Source organism: Thermobia domestica, chromosome 1, assembly GCF_964235325.1.
Source record: "Thermobia domestica chromosome 1, izTheDome1.hap1.1, whole genome shotgun sequence".
NCBI classification, from domain to species: domain Eukaryota; kingdom Metazoa; phylum Arthropoda; class Insecta; order Zygentoma; family Lepismatidae; genus Thermobia; species Thermobia domestica.
In genome coordinates, this window is record NC_137454.1 from 87,651,059 (window position 1) to 87,675,136 (window position 24,078).

The window sequence follows — 24,078 nt, forward strand, 5'->3', positions numbered from 1 at the left end:
ATTTAAAAGTTAATCATAATTTTAGGTTATGAAATGTAACCATAGTATAACAACAGTACGTAATGTTCTAATATTATAGTAAAGAGCTTTACTGAGACTATATTTCAGCATCACTTTCATCTCAAGAAGTGGCATAGATTTTGTATAGTAACTATTATTAGATACATAAACTGATTGTTTTCTTTCCCCAAATTTTCTCGCAAACTACGCATGCTTTTTTTTAATCCTGACATGTATTATTTTGTTTACCTTAGTAACATGCATTGACTGTTATACCTTTCATTTTTAGACATTCCCCTCCCCCGTTAAATGTTAATACTATTGTCGAATAATTAATTTGCCTGGTCTCCAAGTATTTTGTTCCGGCTCTCAGCATTATAAATTGGCTATCACCGATCTAGAGCAGTCAGTTCCAATTGGTAAATGATAATGAAATGAAATCTTTCAGTTTAACGCCCCCACGATTATGGTCTTTAGGCTAAAGGAGCCGCGGATGATTAAGGCAGGTGAATGATAATATGTGAATGTGGGAGGAAACAGGAGTATCCTGAGAAATCCCACGGACAACAATCTTGTCCAACACAAACTTACTTGGCCGGGAATCGAACAAGTGACCCGCGCATCAGAGCTAAGCGCTCTACCACTGAGCTACTGTACCTCTCCAATTACTAAACGTTTGAGGGGGGGGGGCATGGTAGTTCAGTAGTCGCCGGTTTGTGTAGTCAAGCAGTTTGAGACGTTGGGTGATTATAGTGAATAGTGCTGCTAAACTACCATAATTCCAATAATTATTATTCCAATAATGAATTCAAATTTTATTCGAAGTTTAGAATCTCCAACAATGAGATAATCCATTATCCGAATATTCTAATAATGAATTAATAAAGTTCTAACAATATTAATTGTAAGGCGAGCCCATTGCGGGTTCAAATCTCACTGCAGACCATGGCCATTTTTTAACTGACCTCTATGTTTTTGTTTATAAAAAATGAAATGAAATGAAATCTTTGAGTTTTACGTCTCACGATTATGCCGGTTAGGCTAAAGAAGACGGTGATGATGAGTAATGAATGAAATGGTGGAATGAAGAAAGTGGGAGAACCCCGAGAAAACCCACGCACATGGTGTTTGTCCACCACAAAGTTCACTTGGTGGGGCCTGGGATCAAGCCCGGGACCCCTAGCATCAGAGGTGAACGCTCTACCACTGAGCCACCGCGGCCCCCTTTTTGTGTTTGTATTCCTGTGGAGTCTGCTAGAAATTTAAAAAAAGTATAAGAAAAGGCTAAATCACAACCTGATGTATGAGCGAGTCCTTAATTCGGTCGCAGACCGTGTGAGTTCCTGGCGGACAATATCGTATCCGTGAATTTTTCTCAGGAATTTCCCGTTTTCTCCCACATTCTCATTCCACCAATTATTTCACAATTATTCAGTTTCATTAACCATTCGTCTCATTTAACTTACAGAGCATAAGTTGCATAAGTGTGAAATGTTAAAAATATATGAAAAACAGCTTCTCGCTATCTGTTATCGTTTTTACACTATGCTATTCAGTGTTGAAACCGAAAATATTATATTTTCACCACTTCCAGTTTCATTAGAGAGATAAAGATCAAGACAAATCTTATTATTGGGACGTGGAATCCATATCAAAAGCATTTTGCCACTATTTCTTGGCCTTTCTACTCTAAGAAGATTAATAATGAAAACGAAAATTAAAGTAAATTTTTATCATTTCCGGTTTTAGTAGAGAGCGATAAGGGTAAAGAAGGAATCTAATTTTGAACACTGAATTGATTAAAGGAAACTCTTCTTGCTACCCCTTAGTGCCTTTTTTCTGCAGTGATAAACGTTAAAACCGGAACTGGTTGATTTCTGCCAATTCGGGTATGAATAGATTATCAGTGAAGTAAGTGGAACTTATTTTTGAGACGCTGAATTCATCCCAAAAGAAAGAAAACTTCTGGAAACCGGAAATTGTTGATTTCTGCCACTTCCGGCACGAATAGAGAATCACAAAGTAAGTGGAACTTATTTTTGGGACGTTGAATCGATTTCACCAAAAACAAGGCTTCTTGGCTGTCTTTTACAGTTTGTGCTCCGTCACCAGTCTACAGAAAGACAGACGGACATAACAGCTCTATAAGACTTTCCATAGATACGACTGTAGCATAGTTTGGAAATATAATATAATTAATCACCAAATAGGCTACCACTAAATTAATGGAACAATCTTTACATTCTTAACAACACATGTATATCTTTTAATACCTTATACAACGTCTAAGGTGACTACTACAGAATATTTCCTCATATAGATGTTATATCAGGACAGGCACGTAGCCAGGATTTCGTAATAGGGGGGGGGGGTCCGAGACATGAAATACTGTTGTTATCACACCAGAGTTCGACTATTCTAAACTTTGTTACTGGTAACACATATTGGTTCGTTTAGTCAGGATTTCGTAATGAAAGGGGGGGGGGGGAGTTTGGCATGAAATATTGTTATCACACCAGGGGCTTGATCAATTTAAACTATTTAATAGAACATATATTAGTTTGTTAAGACTTTAAAATTAGGACATGTTAGTAAGTATTTTAGTAACAAACTATGAAGAAATCTCGAATAAAAAAATATTTTTAAAAAATTGAAATGAAAATGAAATGAAATCTTTAACTTTTACGTCCCACGTTTATTCCGGTTAGGCTAAAGGAGACGGCGATGATGAGAGATGAGTGAAAGGGTGGAATGAAGAAAGTGGAAGGAAACGGGAAAACCCCGAGAAAACCCCCCAGCACGGTGTTTGTCCACCACAAAGTCCACACGGCGCGAGCTGGTATCGAAGCACGGATCCCAAGTACCGGAGGTGAACGCTCTACCATTGACCCACCGCGCCCAAAAAAAAGATTTAAAAAAAGATTTTACGATATCTACGTTCCTTCTTCTGTCCATCCAAATATAACAATTTTCCTTACATTATGACCTCAACTATTGAAAAAAAAAGTACGTATCCAATAATGTCTTGTAAAATATTTTATAATATCTGTGTTCCTTTCTTTGTTGAATCAAATGTTACTAGAACTTTCTTTCCACATAACTTTTTGTTTTTATTATTCCGTCAACTGCTGTCTGTTCCAAATGACAAGTTAAAGCAGCAATAGAAAACTGTTTCTAAAATAACATGTTTGATACTGCAGAAAAGCGATGATGAAAACTTATTTTTATTTTTAGCTTTTTTATTTTTAACGCTGATTCTTCCTATTTCTTGTTTCTTTTTGTTTCATCCTTCCCTAATTTTTTTTTAATTTCTGGTCTCGAAGGGGGGGTCCGGACCCCCCGGACCCACCCCTTGGCTACGTGCCTGTATCAGGATGATATAGCTTGTCGTTGGTGGTATTAAGGAGATACACTACTTAATTGATCTACCATAGCATTTTCCTTCCATGGACAAAATAGTGTTATGTGCTATATGTCCTTATACTCGGGTGAGTAAATTTAATGCAAGCAAGCAGCCTTAGAGAAGGAAGTATACTTAAACCAATCGATACGATTATATAAGTTCTTAAATGTAAACACACGAATTATGAAAACACAGAAAAGATGATGGATTTTCGTTTCTTTAAAAACAGTCTTAGGGTTGTGAAACATAATATAATCAGAACTGGAAACTAGACTACTCAAGTGTGTGTGCGTGTGCGCAGTAATCACATTGTCGACTTTTATGAGCCTTTCACTTTGAAGATAGCAAGTTATCAACACAAAGGTTGACTTTCAGCCTACGTAAAATCTTCATGGAGGAAAAAAAAAAAAAATCAACCGCCACCCTTTTCTGACCTTTAGTGTCATTATCTATCGGGGGAAAAGGAACTAGAAAATAGGGTGGGGGGTTGGAGGATTCAAATTTATATCTTTTGTATCCAATAAGCGTTTCAAGATCCAGGTCATCTGTTACCGTCGTAAACATGACTCCTAATCTTGAAACAATGATGGCTTCCAGTATAGCGCAAATGAGCAATGAATCAATGAAAAATTTTACAATGAGATAATTTTAAAGGTTATTAATAATCATTACCTCGGGAAACATGCTTTCCACTCAGCAATCGTGATGAGAAATAAGAAGACAGAGTAGAGGAAAATATTATACTATTTCTCTAGTATTATCGTATGTTAGTTTCTGAGTTCCTACTCGCTATTCAGTCCCTGAGTTTCTATTTAATATTCAGGTTCTGAGTTTCCACTTATTATTCAGTTCCTCAGTTACTACTCACTATTCAGTTTCTAAGTTTCCACTCACTATTCAGTTCGTGTATTTTAATTAATGTTCAACTTCTGAGTTTCCATTTATTATTCAGGTCCCGGGTTCGATTCCCGGTGGGGGCACTCGGTCGAAAAAGTGTAACAGCTTTTTCAGGCCAGCCACCCTGAATGAGGTTTTCCTGGGTTTTCCTCATTCACACCAGGCAAATGCCGGGGTGGTACCTAACTTATAGGTCCCAGGCCGCTTCCTTCCTTCCCCAATCCTTTATTCCTTCCCTTTCCCCGGATTGTGTGCTCGCCGAGGGACGTCATCCCTCAAATCGTGAAGGGCTAAATGGCCTTAGATGCCGAAAGCCCAGAAATCCAAATCCTAAATCCTAAATCCATTTATTATTCAGTTTTCCTTAGTTACTACTTACTATTCAGCTTCTGAGTGTGCGCTTATGACTCAGTCCTTGAGTTTCTACTTACTCTTCAGTTTGTGAGTTTCCACTTATTATTCAGTCCCTGATTTCTACTTACTATTCCGTTTCTGAGTTTCCATTTATTATTTAGTTCGTGAATTTCTATTTAATATTCAGTTACTGATTTTCTGTCGACTGTTTAGTTTTTGAGTTTCCACTTGAAATTCAGTTTTGTGAATTTCCACTTACTATTTGGCTTCTAAGTTTCCACTTACTATTCAGGTTTCATGAAGGGAAGAAGTAGATTTATTTAAGGGGGGCAAGTGATGAGGTCAATGTGAGGAAGATGCAAGGGAAAAACTCATTCTACCTACAGTTTAACACAGGTTTTACGTCGATAATAGGATAATGTAATCATATAGGGAATTCCTACTGCTACGGAGATGTGCCTCTCGGTTTTGTATAGAGGAGAAGGTAGATTAGTTAATTTATTGCTTCAAACTGTTTTCTGTTATGTAGTTAATTCTCTATCATACTTTCTAACTTACCAACTTTTTTGCTGTATTTAGTACTAACTGTTTTTGTGAGATAATGGACTGGGAATTTTATACAACATCGAGTGGAGTGTATTAATATTTCTACGAAAACAGTTAGTAATTACTTCAAGACTCTTCGGTACTTAAGACATTTCTATAGGTTTTACTCATAGACTTAAATACCACGAAAGATCCATCATGGATGAAAATCCTCTAGGTTTATTCTCAACATACGTATAAAAATATTAAGCTGGAACTGAAGTGTGTATAATTATTTGAAATTGCACTACAGTATAGTTCTATAAATAAGTGAACCGAATGATTTTTATTCGCTCAGCCCTAAGGGTGCCCGTGACATTAGACGTAAAAAAAAAAAATCACATTTTGCGAATCTACAACGCTTTAATCTCAATTTAAAAGTGTAATCCATTTTGGCATTTCACGGTTAATTTTGGACACGCATTTGTCTAAATTTAGGGAAAACTACTACATGCTAATAAAGTTATTTAAAAAAAGAAAGAGAAAGTTCGTCTTTATCTGTTTTTGAATTATTTATCTGATATTAAATATCGTATTTGAGAGTTAAAATTGAGCTGTATAAGTTCATTGTCCAACAATTTTTAACTTTCCGTAAATCCAGAAAGTCCATTTAATAGAAGTTTTCTTCAAGTCGAGACTTACCTGAATAGTTTTATCGCTCAATAAAACAGTAGCAAAAACGGTAGTTTTATTTTTTCGGTAACTTTATATGCATTTTCATACCCTCTTTCACGAAGTTGTTCCTAAAATTTTCCAAAATTTTCTTAAAGCTGAGACCCAGCTACATTACTGACTAGCATTCAGAAATAGTTTCATAAAAACTGATACGAAAAATCATTGTTTCATCTTAACTTCCGGAAATAAGTTTTCCCAATTTCTTTCCTACCTCAGATTTTTTCATCTTCCACACAATCATTCTCTCAGTGACCAACATTTGCGTCCAACAAACAAATAGGTAATGATCTTGTCCTTACGTGGGTATGACGGATAACAGGTGGTTCCGTGTTCATGGGATTACTCGTCTTGGATATAAACATAGCTAAACGAGTAGTTCATCGGATTCCATTTCAAGCAGTTAATTCCCATTAATATAGCTACAGTGCTAAAACGGAACGCCAACCAATGAAATTTGGTGACGATCGATGTAACAGGTTTCTCATTAAAGTAAGAGACACAGTCGATGGCATGTGGGCTAGGCGAATGAGTCGAAGTCTATGATGTGACGCTGCCGTGTTTTAAAGGAGTGAGGCAAAGTAGACGAACTACAGCACGATGTCCGATACATCTTGTATTCTGGTGAGCCGTTTCTGATGTGCATAAACTGATGTAAATATAAATGTGTATGAAGACGTGGCAACACTGCAGTCCTCATTTGCTAATAGCGTTTAAAGAGGAACCTGGAGCGCCACCTTCAAATATCATAAAAGTTTTGCGTTAGCATAGTTCACTAAAAGACAAATTTTCATATAAGACCTTCTCATGCACTGGTTTCTTTCCAGTTTGCAGGTAAAGTCAACGAAGCTCTATTGTCTCAACGTTCTTCACAGTGAGATACTACAAAGTTCTAGACAGGGATCACGTGTTTAATATAAGCTCTTTTCGTTTTCCAGGGACCATGAAACGAACGAAAAAGTTATGCTGCATGCATTACAAAGACATATACATGTACGGACTGTAAATACCTCACAGACTGTCAAATGCAAATATAATCCACCAAAGAACTGAACTTCCTTTGTACTTTATGTTCACAAAGAACTAATCCCCTTCCCGAAGGCATGCAAGAATAAATGACGAAAGAGTTTACTTGTACGTACAGAAACTAAAACAATAATAAAACTGATTCAACTACATTTACGAATATACTACACAGAAAACAATATATAAAAACACATACACAGAGAGAGAGAGAGAGAGAGAGAAAGAAAGAGAGAAAAGGGGGAAGGGAAGAAAAACGGAAAAAGTAAGATAGATTAATTTGATATTTATTTTATTGATTTCTGTTAACCGTCTTCTTCCTGTGGTCCAAGAGACATGATTACCGAACCATTTGCAAAATGTATTAATTTACAATGGCGAGACTTTATACAAGAAATATATTGTAAGTATTATTATTGCCAAGTAGGCCTATGTTTTAGTAAGATTTTACAAACCGTGCAGGTTTACTTTCGGTGCTCCACTCGAAATAATTGTTCAAAAATTAGAATTCTTTAACTAATTTCCTTCTTATTGTTTCCTAAATGATTTGCGACACGAAAATATTTCATATGGCATAGTTAAAATTGAAGGTCATCATAAGCATTATTGAAAAATTATAAGTCTTTTACGATTTAAATATAAATACGGCGTCCGGATGTATGCATAAAAACTATAGTGCAAAAAACACAAAACACTCTGTGCTAGGTGGCCACTAAAAAGCACGATGCTATCTAACCGAATCAAAACAGAGCGAAGATGGGAGGTCCGAGCGTTAGCGAGGGGGTGCGTCCGAAGGGAGCACGCGCGCCAGCGAAGGTGAGTATACTCATAAGCGAGGGCAGTGAAAACGAGTTGGTTTTGGCAATGATACCAGTTTTAATAGCACTTGTCATGGTAGTGCTCCACTTGTAAACATAAAATACAACTTCTGTACCCTATTCAGAAATACACCGCCAGTAGAAAATAGTTTCTAAAAAAGTTATTTTCAATATACACTCACTTATTTTACCGGTAGTAAAGCACTTGTACGGATTTTATACTTGTAAACATAAAATACAGGCGTATTACTTTCTATTTAGTTCTATCGCTTGCTGAAATTTGTTCTTTACAATTATTTCTTTTTATGCAAAGTATTGAATATTACCTGTAAATCTTGCAAAATGTGGTGCGCCAAAAGTAAACCAACACCTTACAAACAACTATTGTTTCTGTTATAGTAACGTTAACAATAACGTTTCGTATACAAGCAACAAAATTGCCCTCTATGCAGTAGACTCTCAAGATGGAAAAGGTGATGGAGCTGAAAGGACAGCTGTATTGATCACCTTTTCATCTCGACGTTCTTTTCCCGCCCTTTCAGTTTCGAATACCGTTGTTGGATTCGCAGCACCATGAGTAGAATATTGTGTACCATGGATACTTTGTTACTTATAGTTTAACTATTGTTTTCTTTCGTTACATTCTTGATAATTTGGGAGGCGAAGCCGAAGTTTTGGAAGAGAAAATGGATAAATTCTAATAATGGGGGTCAGGAATTACTTGCTTTTAAAAAATATAGCTGATAGAGCGAGGAGGTTAGAAGCCCCGCAGGGCTCGTTTTCTACCTTTATCACAATTTAGACAAAAACAAAGTACTCGGTTCTGAAGCCTGTATTGCCCCCTCCCCCGCAATTAGAATTAATCCGAGAAGAACTCCCAACCTTAGATCCAATTACTTCAGTATCTTGTTATATAGCATGTCTCGGCCGAAATGTCGTATGAGTAAGGTTACGTGACGATCAGACGATACCTCACAGCTAAATCTGCATTATTCATCTTGTAAATTACTGTTAAGGTTTGGAAATTACTTTTTTCCTCTTTATAAATTATATTTTTTTCGTCAGAGATACACTGACGAACTAGATTATATAATTTTAGTTCTTTTCAGCAAACTTTAAATTTTAGATAAACGAATTTCTTGTACAGTACCTCTAACATTATATATATATAAAATCATATTCTTTTCTAACATTTTTCATTTTCAGGCACATATTTCTGCTCTTCTTACCTATTATATTTTAACTCTACGAAACAAATATTATTTAAAACTGAAAATCTAATGTAAATAACGTTGATTAAAGGAAAATAAGCAAATAAGTTATATTTCAAAGACAAATATTTGCATTATATTTTAGTGCGATGTCCGCAGATTAAGAATATTGGCACGAAGTAGAAGAGAGAGAGAGAGTATGGAGTCAATAAACAAAAGTAACTAGCCTATATTGAATGGTTGAATTTCATTGCAAAACATTATTACAAAATTCGAAACCTTTTACTGAAAACAACTAGTTTTGTTAGAATTTCCAATAGAATTCAGAATGACCTAAAGAGCTATGAAGCAGAGGGAATATTTAACGAAATATGGATTACATTTTCAGTTTCTTTTTGTTGCAATATTACTGGACAAAATTAAAAGTGAAGCGACTTAGAACAGTGTTACAGTATAGGACTAAAGGTGAAAAGGTTGAAAGATGATTCCTATTATTTACATGTGTAATTGTAAATCGATCACGCACGCATCATTGGCTGAGCACGCTAAAAAAAAATAAAATTGAAATCTTTTAACTTAACGTCAAATGATAATATTACGGAAGGCGGATGATTATGAAAAAATCGTAGAATGATGATGTAAAAGGAAATGGAAGAACCTCGAGAAAACTCACGGACATAATGATGTCTGTGTTATGCTAATATTACCTTAATGTCGCCGAAGAGTGTACTGCCATTCATGATCTATTTCTCGATCGGAAACACCACCATACACCAGTGTTATATATATGATGCATGTTACAATTTTCATACAAAAAGCAATGTGTTCATGCGATATATATATAGATATATAAAATACATTTGTTTCGATTTTATAAGTAGCATGTCAACTTTTTCACATGATAAAACATATAGTCTGTGTGCTATGGCAATATTTGGAAAATGTTAACTTTTTCAAAATGTTTACTGTTTGCTTTACTTGTTTGTTTATTTAAACAAGCATTTATAGGTTATTCTCTAAATGCATATAAGCTTTTTCATTAATTAAAAGAAAAAAAGTGCCGACACCAAATCCAGGAAGTTTTAATTAATTACCTCATTAGCGTAGACATTTAAAGTTCCTATTTCCTTGTTGAGTTATTAAAATAGGCTTTTATATCACTAACGTAGATTTTAAAACTATTTCATCGTTATGTTTTGGCTAGCAGCAATAATAACCAGTGGTGCCCACCCCCCTCATTTTCATGACGCACCCCCCCTCAATTGCCCATCTGTAGTTGTTCTTACATGAAAAAAAAAAATCTTTTCGATTAATTTTTACACCCTCTCAAACATATTTATATAGATTTTTAACCCCCCCAAATATTTCAATGACGCAGTTTGCGTCATAGCCCCCCCTTGTGGGCACCCCTGATAATAACAAAGCAGTACTCGTAGAGAAAATAATACTGCTATTTACGAACAAAAAGTGTCGCGCGGGTTACATAGCCATAGCTATAAAAATATTGAAGTCCCATGAGGCAAAGGAAGGGGTCGACCAAAAAAATCCAAATTTTCTGTGTTGACTACCATTAACGCAAGGCAACTTTTCCGCAACCCGGCCAATCGAAATTTTAAAAAAAAATCGGCCCACCCTATTGGCCATTAAGTACAAAATTAAGGGAAACTACATAAAACGTTGCGTATGGAGCGTGGAAACGTGTACATTACGGAAGAACAGCAAAAAAGTCAGATATGTTGGTGTTTGGTATGTAGATGTGAAAAAGAATAAAAAAAATACTCGTAGATGAGTTGAACGAAAATACAAGAAGGGAATATTAGCAAAAATTGGGGAAAGAAGATCAATACTGGAAAAACTAATGAAGAAGACATTATTTGAAAAGAAATTGCCTTAGAGATCTGATTTGAAGGTACAGTAGAAGGTAAAGGAGGAAATAAAAGAGTACAATTAATTAAAGGTGATCATCCTTACAGCAAAATTAAGAAATTAGCTGAGGATTCTAATGTGTAGAGGGTCCTTACTCCCGGAAAGGGTTCGTGCTATTATTAGCCGAACACTTGTACTTATAAAGATGATGATATAGCTTTCTGGGAACTTCACATTCAGTACGTTAACCCCAATTAATCGTTTGGTATTGACATAAGATTAGACGATTGTCTTTAGGTCTTCTGTAGGCACACGGTGGCTTACTGATAGAGTGCTTATGTCTGCAATCAGGAAATGTTGGTTTGTAGTTTGTGGTGGACAACAACTAGCGGTGAATTCAAAATTATCATGAGAGATGAGTACAAATCTGAGAAATGAATTATGAACATTATATAAATCTATAATTACACATATATTACCAAGGCGTTTCGTCTAGTTTCGTTACATTCTGAAAGGACAATATATTTTGAACACATTATGCACTAGATGTATTGAGTTCTCAATATTCAAAAATCAAAATTAAGAAATGGGATTAAAATATCAATATTTTTTATGTGTATATCTTTAATATAAAACTCAACTAAAATGAATCACTCTATGCTAATGTCCCAAAACTGTTATGCACAGCAGAATTGTATTACTGTTACTAATAACACTTCGGAAAAAGACAGACTTAGTAATGTTGTTATTAGTTGTGCCTCTCAGTTCAGTAACAACCCCTTAACAATTTTGGTAATAATAGATTGTATAAAACATCCGTATAATCGAACTTGAATTAGCTTGTTTATATTTTTTCTGGCCAGTCTGGAGTCTATTTCTGAAAACTACTAATCTTACAATACTACACTGTTAAAAATGGTTTCTTAAATTCGAGAAAATATTCCTCGTATTTGAGAACATCCGTTTCTTATCTGTGCACCGAGTAATACATTCTTAAAAGTGAGATTTCGATTTTCTCAAATCATTTTGAGAAATAATGACTCAAATTCGAGGAATTATGTCTCATTTCTGAGTGTGCAAATGCTTTCTCAAATTTGAGAATAAATGTATTTTTTCTTAAAATTGAGAAAGTAACATTTGAGGAAATGAGACGTATAACCCCAATTTTGAGAAACACATTTCTCAGAAAGATTTGAGAAATATCTCCCTCAAAAGCGAGAAATGGTGCACAGAAACAGGGTTCTCAAATACGAGAAGACGGAAAAGGTTATAAACAAAATATATACCTGCAAAAAAATTCAAACTATTAGTGCACCCAGAATTTATATTAAATAAACACCTACAGTTATAGATATTTTTTAAAACATAACATTTTCATCTTCACTTCAACTGAAGAAAATTCCACGAATACCACGATGACTTGTATTTTAGGTGCGTTACTTATTCCTACTGCATCAGACAGTTGAACATTTTTCTTTTCATCACTGTCCACTTTCTCAAGACTTTTCTTTTTCATCGACGTGGTTTACTCAAGATTGTCCCGTTTGATCCAACATTATACCAACTTCTTGATAATTTAGATTCAAGAATTATCCGTCTACTTCAGAATAACGGCAGCAATTTCTGCTGGAGTGTAACGTCCCACGCTTATGCTACGAAGCTCAGGGAGACGTTATGATGATCATGAGCGAAAATGCTGTAATGAAGAAAGTGAGGGAATCCCGAGCAAACATACATAATATGTTTACTCACACTGCCCACTTGACGGAGGTGGAATCAAACTAGGGACCCCATGCATCGGAGTTTAGTTCTACCACTGAGTCATCGCAGTCTAATATTCCTACTTGTCTACCATAAAAAAGTTACCTACATGAGAAACATCGTGTTGGTGGGGTTTTCCAGGATTCTTCAGTTTGCTTCTACAAGAAACGCACGCAGGAATTTATTTCGGAGATGCTCCAAGTTCAATACGAGGACAAATTGTATTAAAACATGTAAATTGTACCTAAAATTAGATAAAATTTACATAAAAGTAGCGATTTCAGGGAAGGTCCGGAGCTCCAGGACTCACCCCCTACCTTCCACCGTCTTCATTACTGCAGGGGAATGCGACAGTTTGTGCCCCTTATAAATGTGCTGAAACTCCACTGCTAGGATTCAATTTAGATTGGAAACAAGGTCACAAACACATGCAAAAACTGCCAAGAAACGTACTTCCCCATTTTCATTACACCATTATCATCCATCTCTATCACTGTCTCTCTTAGCCTTGGAGCACAATTCTGGGACGTTGGATTAAAAAAATAAATGAAATCTTTGAGTTTTACTTCCCACAGTTGTTTTGGATAGGCTAAAGGAGACGATTATGATGAGAATGAAAAAAAAGTGGAATGAAGAAAGTGGGAAGAAATGGGAGAACCCCGAGAAAACCCATGCACACTGTGTTTATCCACCAGCAAGCCCACTTGCCGCGAGCTGGGAATCCTGGGATCAAACCAAGGGCCTCAACGCACCAGAGGTTAGCGCTCTACCACTGAGCTACCGCAGCCTCTACGTTAAATCAAGAGCAAATGCGTACAGTACTATGCCATAAATAACCAGCAAACGCGTGTCATTAAAACGATTACTGTTATTGAAAGAACGGAGGCGCCAATCTATGCTAGGTGATCAGTACAAAGTACCTTTGTATTACAATTCCATAATAATAAATCACACTTTTGTAACGCTGTTTCTAACTACACAGATGACTTATGTATTCTTTGTTTCTGTACATAAGCTATTTTGCACATTATAACGAATGACGAAGGGTGTAAAACATTGACATGCCTCCCAGTTCTATTGTAATATAGAAAACAACGTGCCCTACGGGGCTCTAACCCGCCTTCACTTGTTATTGCTGCACTCGTTATTATGTAAATTGAGTACTGAGCTTTGATACATAAAGGATTCAACCTGACTGCTATAGCCTATATAACCTGTATGAGGGGGGTCAGCGTTCTACACTACAATACTTTTACTATACTACAGTATACTACAGTAACTTTTAGTCTATGGTAGTGTTTACAATTCACCCAAACTTACGTTCGAAAGTTGATATGTATGCTGCTCCTCGCCGCTGTCACATGACGTGTATTCATACGCCACCTCAGCTGCATCACCTACTGCGTACTCATATCCATTCGCACTCTGCTACAGCTGAAATCCTTTATTTCGTTTCCTGAATAGTAATTAAGCCCTAGCAATATTACTCCCTAGTAAAACATAGTAATATTATTTCGGTAAGATTGTTATCGTTGTTTTTTAAATCATCTATGATATTGAAAATCACGCACTATTCCATTCTCATTTTTAAGAAGTGAGAAAATCTCATAAATGGGAACCTGAAAATTTGCCTTGAGCTCATAAATGAAAACACATTTGGAAATAATGAGACATTTTTCCTCAAATATGAGTAAACATTACTTATTTTGTTTTGAACATGCATTTTTCTCATTTCTGAGCAAGGGAATTTTTAAGAGTGTAGTTTAAAACTTTTCAAAATCTTGCAATTGTATCTATTATATAAAATTGAAAGTGACTATGATTGTGACTTCGTAACTCTTAAATTACCCGACCGATCTCGATCAAATTTTCGACATACATGAGGTTTGGACCTATGATGGTTTATATCTTTTCACTTTGACTGTAAAACTTAGGGATATATATAATAACTCTTGAAACGATCGACCGATCTCAATCTAATTTTTAACATAGATGAGACTTGGGTCTGGGATGATTTTTTATTATTTAACTTTGACGGTGAAATGTAAGGGAGGGGAGGGAGGAGATATAAAAAAATGATCGAAAATGACCGATATTGCTGTCGAATCCATAGTTTTCGGAGATGATATACGGAGTAGTGCATTTAAAGTTTTTATTTCAACGCAGCGAAGCGGGTAATCGATGCTAATATACCGTACCATAAAATTATGACCAATTAGATATCAGCAGTAGTGTTTAGAAACGACTTTGCTATTTTCACGATATTTTACGACTTGTAAAAAAAATATATATTACAACACTTATTGCTTTGAGAAATAGTCTCCTGGGGATATTTATAGTTATTCACTTAAGTTTCCTTCCAACTCCATCAAACGACAGTATAATCTTCATGGCTGTCAGCGTGGGTTTTGTTATTTCTCTTCGTTCCGACTATGATCTATCTATCATATTGTTGCCTTAGGTTATCTATTTTTCATAACTCGTGATTAAACTCTTCAGAAATGAATCGAGTCCGTTAGGCTTCAGTAGAGATTCGCAGATAGAAATTTGATCGAGTAAATGTTTTTGAATCAGGTCATGAGGCTCTAAAATGTCGAGCTTTTATTTGTAGTTGACTTGCTCCAAATAGTTTAACACTGGTGATAGATGCTCATTGGCGATGTCATGGCTATTTACATGCTAATCTTGCTGGACTTCTGCCAAAATATCATTCACTATTGCTGAGATTGGTCGCCTACTGTGAGGAGTATTTTGGACGTTGACATTTCCAGAGCGAAAGTGACTGAACAGTCTTTAAGCTCAGTCTTTCGATAATGTGCCTTACCCATAAATAGCATACATTATTTTACGGGTCTGCGTAGCATTTGCGTTTTTATCAAGATAAAATTAAAAAACTTTGCGAAATTTTTCGTAAAGTTCACTCATTTTCACAGCTCAATACCTTAAGTCTGATCATATGAATTCCATCACGTTTTGCACATCTAGTAGCTTTAACTGTCAGCTGTGAAAAGACGTTAGACCTGACTCGCTGCGGCTGATATATCCTGAGATTTGGGACTGTAATATCACTTGTGCGCAAAAGGCTTAATACTTTTTTTTAGACCATTGATATTTTGAATCTTGAGCATTATACTAACTTGTTAATCTCAACAGCATTGTGGTGGTCTATCAAGCAAATATGTTATCAATAATTACTTCCATATGAATGCATGGGGAGCCGATTTTTCATTGTTTGTATCTTGGGATCAATTAGATAAATAACTTCATTAAACGAACTCGATTTCTGCCTTCTGATCCTCTACAAAGTCAAAATTGTTGGTAATCCATCGGGTAGTTCTAAAAATCTATGCCTCTCGGACGGACACATGGACAGAGTAAATTTATATAAAGCAGCTTTTAGTAAACCGAACTCAACTGGATTACAGTTCTATTATTTTTACAATAACATAGTATGACTGAGACAACTATATGCTTATTATTGTTAATTTATTAACAATGTTGAATTAATAATGTGATAATGCATTTATTTTGTAATAATTAGGTGGCCACCTTATTATCAAAAAACAATTATTGTCTACGTGCGTTATAGCTTTTTTTAAAAAACATCAATAAAAGGAATAACACACAAGGGAACACAGGTCACTTATTAAGGTGTAAGTGATCATACCCCCATCAAGCCTCTCGTTATGAGACTTGAAAAGGTTGAGTTGAGTTGATCTTGAGTTTAATGTCCCTTTCAGCAGCGAGGCTATGAGACGTGGATTCCGAACCGCATGAGCTCCCGCCGGGTAGAGACTTCAAAAGGATAGTATGTATTATAGTTAATGAGATATAATAAAATAATTTCTTTTAGACTTCCAAAGTATGCTATGCATAGTCCCGGAAGTCTTATAGATCGCTTTGTCCGTTCGTCCGCCTGTTGACAGGTATCAGAGCAAAAAACGATAAACAATACCAAGAAGTACTGTAATATCAATCTCTTTCAATCTCTTTCAATCGATTTAGCTCTCCAAGAATAGGTTCCATATCCTCTATTCAAACCAGAAGTGGTTCCAATTAGCTATTTCCGGTTTTAAACTTTATTGCCATAGAACGAAAATGATAACAGATAGCAACAAACTGTTTTCCGCAATCGATTCAGGGTTTCAAGAAGCCTGAATCATGACAACCCGCAACACTTTACTAAAAACCGAAAAGTGTGTGGTTGAAATTTGTTGTTAGATATGTCTGGTATCAACACTAATTTCCACAGAGTTAAAAAATGGTGAGAGATATCGAGATACGGTTTTATGTTACCGATTCAGCTTTTCAGAAACAGCTGGCGCGCGCTAGCTACTAGACCAACAGGAACGGTTATCGTTACTTAACTCGTAAATACTAATTCTAATGTTCTCGAATTATCTCGTATGTATATTTTTTGTAATCAGCTTGTTGTTAAAACAACGATTAGTAATAACAACATAAGACAATTGTTTATCAAATTTATTCCTCAAACATTGTATTGTTTTAAATTAACAAGGAGAAATCATGAATACTATTACAATATATTGGATGTAATTTTACGAGAAATCTTACACGGAGTGCATTGAACGTACTTAAAACTATGATGGAAAAGATAATAATTCTACAATAATGTTATCTTTTAACGAAAAAAATGTCCCAAGATGAGACAAATACAAATGATAGATCTTATTGAGCTGAACAATATGAGTGAGTGTAAAAGCTCAAACGTGATTTTTCAAAAAAAGAAAGAGAAAAATTAATTTTTAAACCTAAAAATGGATGCTATAAGAGAATCATGCCGATTATTTACGTAAAACTGATACTGAAATATGTATTCTTATTAAGCTATTCATTGTGATACTTAGAAGATGACAGCCTGTTGTATGGTTTATGAGATTTAGCTAAAAATTATCATTAACTCTTATATTTTCTTTCTGAAAATGAAATATTTCAGTTTTACGTTCCACGCATATACAAGCTAGGCTAAAAGAGATGGTGAAGATGAGAAATGAATGGAATGGTAGAATGAATAAAGTGGGATTGAAGGAGAATCCCGAAAAAACCTACGTACACGGTGTTTGTCTACTACAAAGTTCACTTGGCGCGAGCTGGGATCGACACAGGGACCTCATGTACCACAGGTGAGCGCTCTACCACTGAGCCAGTGCGGCCCCCGTTTTCTGTTTAAAATATTGCTCAAGTACTCAGCAGACGATAGATTATACCCAGCTGAACAAGATAATATGCTCAAGCGCATGGACAAGATAGCATGTATACTTTACGAGAAAATCGATCAAAGACCCTAAAACGTATCATTTGTTGCCAATAATTATTGGCAATTTTTAGTTTACTGAAATACTTTGTGTGAAGTATTATATTACATAAAGCAGAAACATGGATAATACGCAAAAATAATGAAACTTATTTTTGCATTTCGAAAGTTTCAAAATATGGATCTTGAGAAGAATTGGGAGAATTAGTTGGGTCGAACGGAAAACGAATGAGGTGTTAGAAATGAAAAAAAAAAAAAGCAGTTTTAGATATCGGAAAAAGGGAGAGAAACTGGTTGAGATATTGGCTATAAAGCAACTGTATAATTAGAGACATGGTAGAGGTTATGCTGACAGGAAAAAGAGGGAGGAAGCGAGGAAGACTACAATTAATGGAGTAGCGGAGGACTGTGGAGTATGGAAGCTTCCCGAGTTGCAGCAAGTGACCTGACAATAATGACAGAATACTATGATGATGATTATGGAAGAAATTGTAATTTATTTATGCATTGTATTTGTAGAAAATTCACTGTTAACTACTGATATCTTAACTAGCATATTGTTGTTTCTTTTCCTAACGGTGATATACATACTCTTTACGCACATATTACTTGTAAATTAACAAAACAGGTAACTTGCCTTACTATTATACTTCTAACCAGGCCGGTAGCCAGCCCAAAAATGTAGGGGGGGCTGGTAGAAGTTAGGGGGGGGGGCGACCCAACCATGTTATAGTTCATTCGTAAGCCTACCGTGAAAATTTAGTGGGAAGGCCCACCCTAGCCCTCCCGTGGATACGGGCCTGCTTCTAACTTTCGTTTATAGTATAAATACTTGAAGTCTTTGAATAGTTTCTTATTATTCAGAAAAAAATATTCAAATCAATCATGGCGTCATTAGATTTAAATGACAAATTGTCTATTTTATACTCTTCCCTGTGGTTGAATGGATAGCATCGTCTCCCTTTGCGTGAGATCTGAGTTCGACTCCCGATAGTAGTACATATGGTACGGACCGCACGTTAAGCTAACTGATTCAATCTAAACCATTTTGGACCAATTTAGTATTTAATGTACAGAACGGGTGGGACGTTAAACTAGAATTGAGTTGAATTGATTTTTAGTTTAGCGTCCCGTTCAGCAGCGAGGCTATATGAGACGTGGACCTACTGATTAACGTGGAATCCGAACCACATGAGCTCCCGCCGGGAATCGAACCCGGGTCTCCCACGCCAAAGGCGCGTACGCTAACCGCTTAGCCACGAGGGAGCTCTGACGTTAAACTAGAAAGTCAAACAACGAAGATGATCTCTAAAATACGTATTAAGGAAAAATGCTAAAGAAAAAGAGATATTTGCCTAATATTTTTCAAAGGAAGATTTAAATTTCTTTAGCAGAAACGCTGCTGTTACTATTCGCCCGGGGTTCCGGTGCGTTGCACTGTTTGCATCGCCGATTGTCACGGCTCTGGTACCGTACTTGATCTACGTATAACCAAACTGTGCTGGTCCCGATATCAGCCCCGTTCGCTGTTAGTAAATGCATGTAGTTATGATATATTGATTCAAATTGTTATAAACTAATTGGGACAATTATATATTTGCATAATTACATGTTGTGTACCTCTTTACTACTGAGCTCCTCATTTAAGTATTTTAGTAGTATTTTGAGACTATTAGAGAATTTCTTTTCCATATTTTAAAATTTATTTTCAACTAGATAAAATACATGCTCTTTGTATGGGAAGAATAGATTTATTGCAAATATTTGAAAGGCCATTCCTTTAGGATACGGACTTTAATGAGAGTAACATGATTATTTAAAAAAAATCAGCTGGTTTCAAGTTTCTATGTTCCGAAATTCATTTCAAAAGGTTCAGACATTGGAACAGATAAATTGAGAATTGTGATTGCACTGACTATTCATGGTTTAATTACATGAATAAATTGTGATAGTACTTTTAAAAAAATACTTGCTTTAACCGGTATGTTCAAAAAAAATTTTTGTTGCTGATGAATACGGTACATCATTATTAATTTAGACCATCACCATTTAGGAAAGGGACGTTTGGACAACACTAACTGAGCGAAGTAGTTTGCTCTATGTTTAGAAAATTACAAAGAAATAAAAAAAAATGAAATTTCTATTTTTATGGCCACGGTTATGCGCTTTAGACTAAAGGAGGCGGATTGTTAACGAAAGTGAATGATTGTGAGTGGAATGAGGGGAAACGAAGAAAGGAGGAGAAACTCGACAATACCCACAAACATAATGTTATCTACCACAAAATCTCATGGTCGGAGATCGAATTAGGGATTCTAGCACCAGAAGTGAACGCTCTACCACTGTTTTTTTTTTTTTTTTTTTTTTTGAAGTCACCCCAATTGGAACATTTGTCTCCATGGTGTTTTATAATTAATCTTAATAATTTTTCTATTTAATCCAATACGACAGGCACAAGAACAGAAACTTCTAGGACAGTTAAACAAATGTCCATGCTCTTCAGATGGACTTCAACCCCAAATGGGTTTCGCCTCATGGTTGTCGACCTAACTCTTCAGATATACAACACAACACTGAACCGCCATGCCCTCGAGGAAAGAAAAAAATGTATTGCCTAAATAATGTGCATAAAATAAAACTTTTGAGCAAGCGTCGTTGAATTGTTCTCCACGGTGCGGGCCTAGACACGAATGATTAATATTTCGTTCTGATTATTTACAATTCAGTATAATCAATACCCCTTCCGATATACCAAGGCCATATATTATGAAATTAAACTTTAAATTCCTCTACGTTTCCATAATATTACAGTTAAAAGATTGAGAGCCAGAGCAGTGCATCTCCATCCTCATCGCGCGTGATTAGATATAATATTAACTTGCTACAGTCCACAGTGAAAGATGTGAAAATTTCAAACAATTTTGTAGCGAACGTTCGTATTCTCCGCTTTAAAGGAATCGGTCTACTTTAGCTCCTCTAAACCCTTCGTTTACCATCAACTTTAATTTTTTTTTAGTTGCGTAGATGATACACGTTATTTGTGTCTTAACCGGAGTTTGCTTCTCATAATTAAAATTGCTATTTAGGTGCCTTATGATTGGGGCTCCCGTCCCGGTTTAGTCGGGACAGTTCAGGAGCTACATACTCTGTTCCCTCCAAAACTGTTCAGAACCACAAATCTTCCGGTTTTTCTCCAAAAGACAAGTTAAATTATTGGCGCGATGTTTAAATAAATAAATAAATAAATAAAACACTTTTATTGCTCGACCAATAAGAACTTTCTGTTCCTTGTCACTCATTTTTGATGAGTGTTGACGCATTATTTAATTAATTCTGGTATCATATTTCAGCAAAAAGCAAGTACCAGTACATAACGATTAATATATTATAAACTTTCATAGAGCGTTGCGGTATTTAATGTAAATTTTCATAGGATATGCTAGTTTTTTACTCTGGAAATTTGGGAGGCCTATTTACGATGCTGTACAGTTCTGTACACTTCTAGAAATCGGAGAGACGATCAAGTACACGAAAAGCACATTTGCCATCACTTAAATCCACGGGAGATCATTTTTGTTGATGTTAATTTTTTTAAAAAAAATTCTAAGGAGCGCATTCATTTTTCCCATCAGCAGTCGTGCTGAAGTTCTTCATTATCATGCAGAATATTACATTAAAAAAAATTAAATGAAATGACATTTCTAGTTTAATACTCTACAATTGTAGCTTTTAGGCTTAAGGAGGCAGATAATTAATGAAAGCGAATATTTAGGAAATAACTGATAGGATAAGAAGTGGGTGGAAACGCAAGAGTCTCGAGAAAACCCAAGGACATATAGAATATTTGGTGTTCCACTTATATGCCTTGAGCGCTTAAAAGAAAGAATTATAAACGGTAGAAAGGAAATAATAATAAAAAAATATTGTGTAATAAAATAGAGTGCAAGGAACAAATCCTAAATTACGCTTTAATCTATAGAAGATCATATTGACCTAAGATTAAATTTGAAACTATTAGCCGAAAAGATGAGGTATCAACCACTAAGCAACTATCCTTTCCTGTGACTGCAGCTAAAAACCCTATCCTTTCCTGTGACCAGGTCAGGGTAAGTGAAGGTCTCTACAAGCAGAATATAAATGTAAACTGCTTTAGTCTGCAATTAAGGTGGTTGATTAGAATTTAGTATTCATTCTCAGCACCATGGGTATATGAAACATGACTCTACAGTTAAAGGTGGAATCCAAACCACTGTGATAGGTTCAGATTTCAAGAGTTTCCCCACCGGAAATCGAATCTGGGACCACGCCCACAAAGGGCGAGCGCACTATCTACTACGCCAGCCAGGAGGGCTGTCAGTAGGTAGACAATAACTTACAGACCATTTCCAAAACCTACTTGTCAGGTTTATTTTCTATTTCTTAAATTTCATGCGTTTGAGGTCCTACCAAATCTTGTATAGTACACACACAACATGCAGAGAACTTGACCGTGCCGTGGAAGCTTGATCCCCTTGGTAGGAGCCATAACAACGAGCCCCGTTGAATTTTTTAAGGTTGCGTCTGGGGCCTTCTTTCCTCGAAGCTACTGGCAATAATGGCTCGCCCTCTTCTTCTGATATCCATGAATGGGTAAAAATTAAAACAAAGAATTCTACAGAAACATATTGCATATTAGCCTAAGTTTCCGTAAATATCACAATAATATACCGGCGAGAGGTTTTGTTGACATTCCAGGGACTCTTGCTATTCTGCATTAAAGTGCCAAGCCTAAATTGCCTATTCGCAAGATGAGGTGTATTATACAATGCGAGTTGTTTTAACCCTTTTGATACTTAAAAGATGTTTACATTTTTAAATATTACTTGCAATTTAACAGTTGCGGGTTCAGGGGTGCATGATATTAACAGAAATTTACTTCTTGTCTGAAATTTTATAATATACAAACCTTACATACACAAGGTTAATACCAGGATAATTTTTAAGTGTTCAGCAAAATTAATATAAGCTTCAATCAGCATGTTCTCGACCCCTTCGCCCGGGGACCTGGTATGTTGTACTGTGTGCATCGCCAATTGTTACGGCTCTGGTACTTCATCTGTGCTGATCTCGATATCAGACCCATTCATTATTACGGTTTTAAGAATCGAATGCAAATAGTGGTATCGTAAGTAAAGATGAAATCATTTTCTACCCTCTCTTCCAAAATACATAAATTCCTGTACAAAATAAATATGAATTCTTTTCTTAAAAAAATAAAATAAAAGTCTTGTGAACTACGTGGGTCTTTTAATAAATGTAAGGTTCTGAGAATAAAGTTATAAAACAAACAGAATAGTGTGAATTATTACGACTTTTTTCATTTTTTTTTAAAAATGTAAAACGAGAAAAAGTTCAAACTTTATCTTCATTGAAAAGACACAGATTTGTATTAAAATTTTACATGCATCAGAAGTACCATTCAGAAAAAAAAAATAAAAATAAAATGAAAAAAAAAAAAAAAACAGGTACTTACAATCTTTCCTTCCAGAATCTTTTGCTGAAGGTTTCACTGAAATACCAACTGCACGTCGTAAATGACCCATAATGACCTAACTGAAGGCCATAAGAATTACTTCAACCACATTGAAAAAAAAAAGTCATTGAAAGTTAAAAAAAAAAAAAAGATAACTTTATTATTGTTATGATTTGACTGAAACTGCACCAGAGAACACGCGCGAAAACGTCCGCGGGCGAGAATTTATCTAACTGCGAGATGGCAATGCGAGCGAGCTCCAGTGGAAGGTCCAACCGGGACGGAACAGCTATATTCCCCGCATGCGTTTACACTGAGCGACGGTTTGTCTACGACTAGCACAGATCAAACTTCGCTCCTAATGCCCAGCAGGGTTGCCAGCCATCTTTAGCGGGAAAGACACTCACTCGCGTTGTTGTTAACGTAAGATGCTAATGCCACAAGACAAATTGTGAGAGGAGCTAGCAGCGGGAGGTGAGAGGGAGGAAAGGGAGTGTGTAGATGAGATAACGTGAGACAACCAAGCTGTTCTATGTTTTTATAAGATTCTGCTGAGATGTGGACTTGAGTCAGAGGTTCTACATCGCAATTTGGAGTTCGACCACGGAAAGATTTGCTTGTTTGCTGGTTGACTGGCGACAGGCTGCTATTAAAGAAGATAAACTATTTTCTGTTAGTGCTTACTAACAAAAATATTTGAG

At 35.8% G+C, this 24,078-nt stretch overlaps 1 protein-coding gene across 2 annotated transcripts in view; it reads right to left on the bottom strand.

The window, feature by feature from the left end:
- LOC145687147 (tyrosine-protein kinase transmembrane receptor Ror-like) overlaps positions 1-23,824 on the bottom strand; it is a 396,459-nt gene extending 372,635 nt beyond the window's left edge. Inside the window, exon 1 of one of the 2 annotated variants that reach the window (XM_081760607.1) lies at positions 23,378-23,824. In XM_081760607.1, the coding sequence (XP_081616733.1) occupies positions 23,378-23,447 (70 nt within the window). In that variant the 5' untranslated portion in view covers positions 23,448-23,824. The remainder of the gene's footprint in view (positions 1-23,377) is intronic. The other variant, XM_081760610.1, reaches the window with a different exon arrangement.
- Between the last annotated feature and the right edge of the window lie 254 nt (positions 23,825-24,078).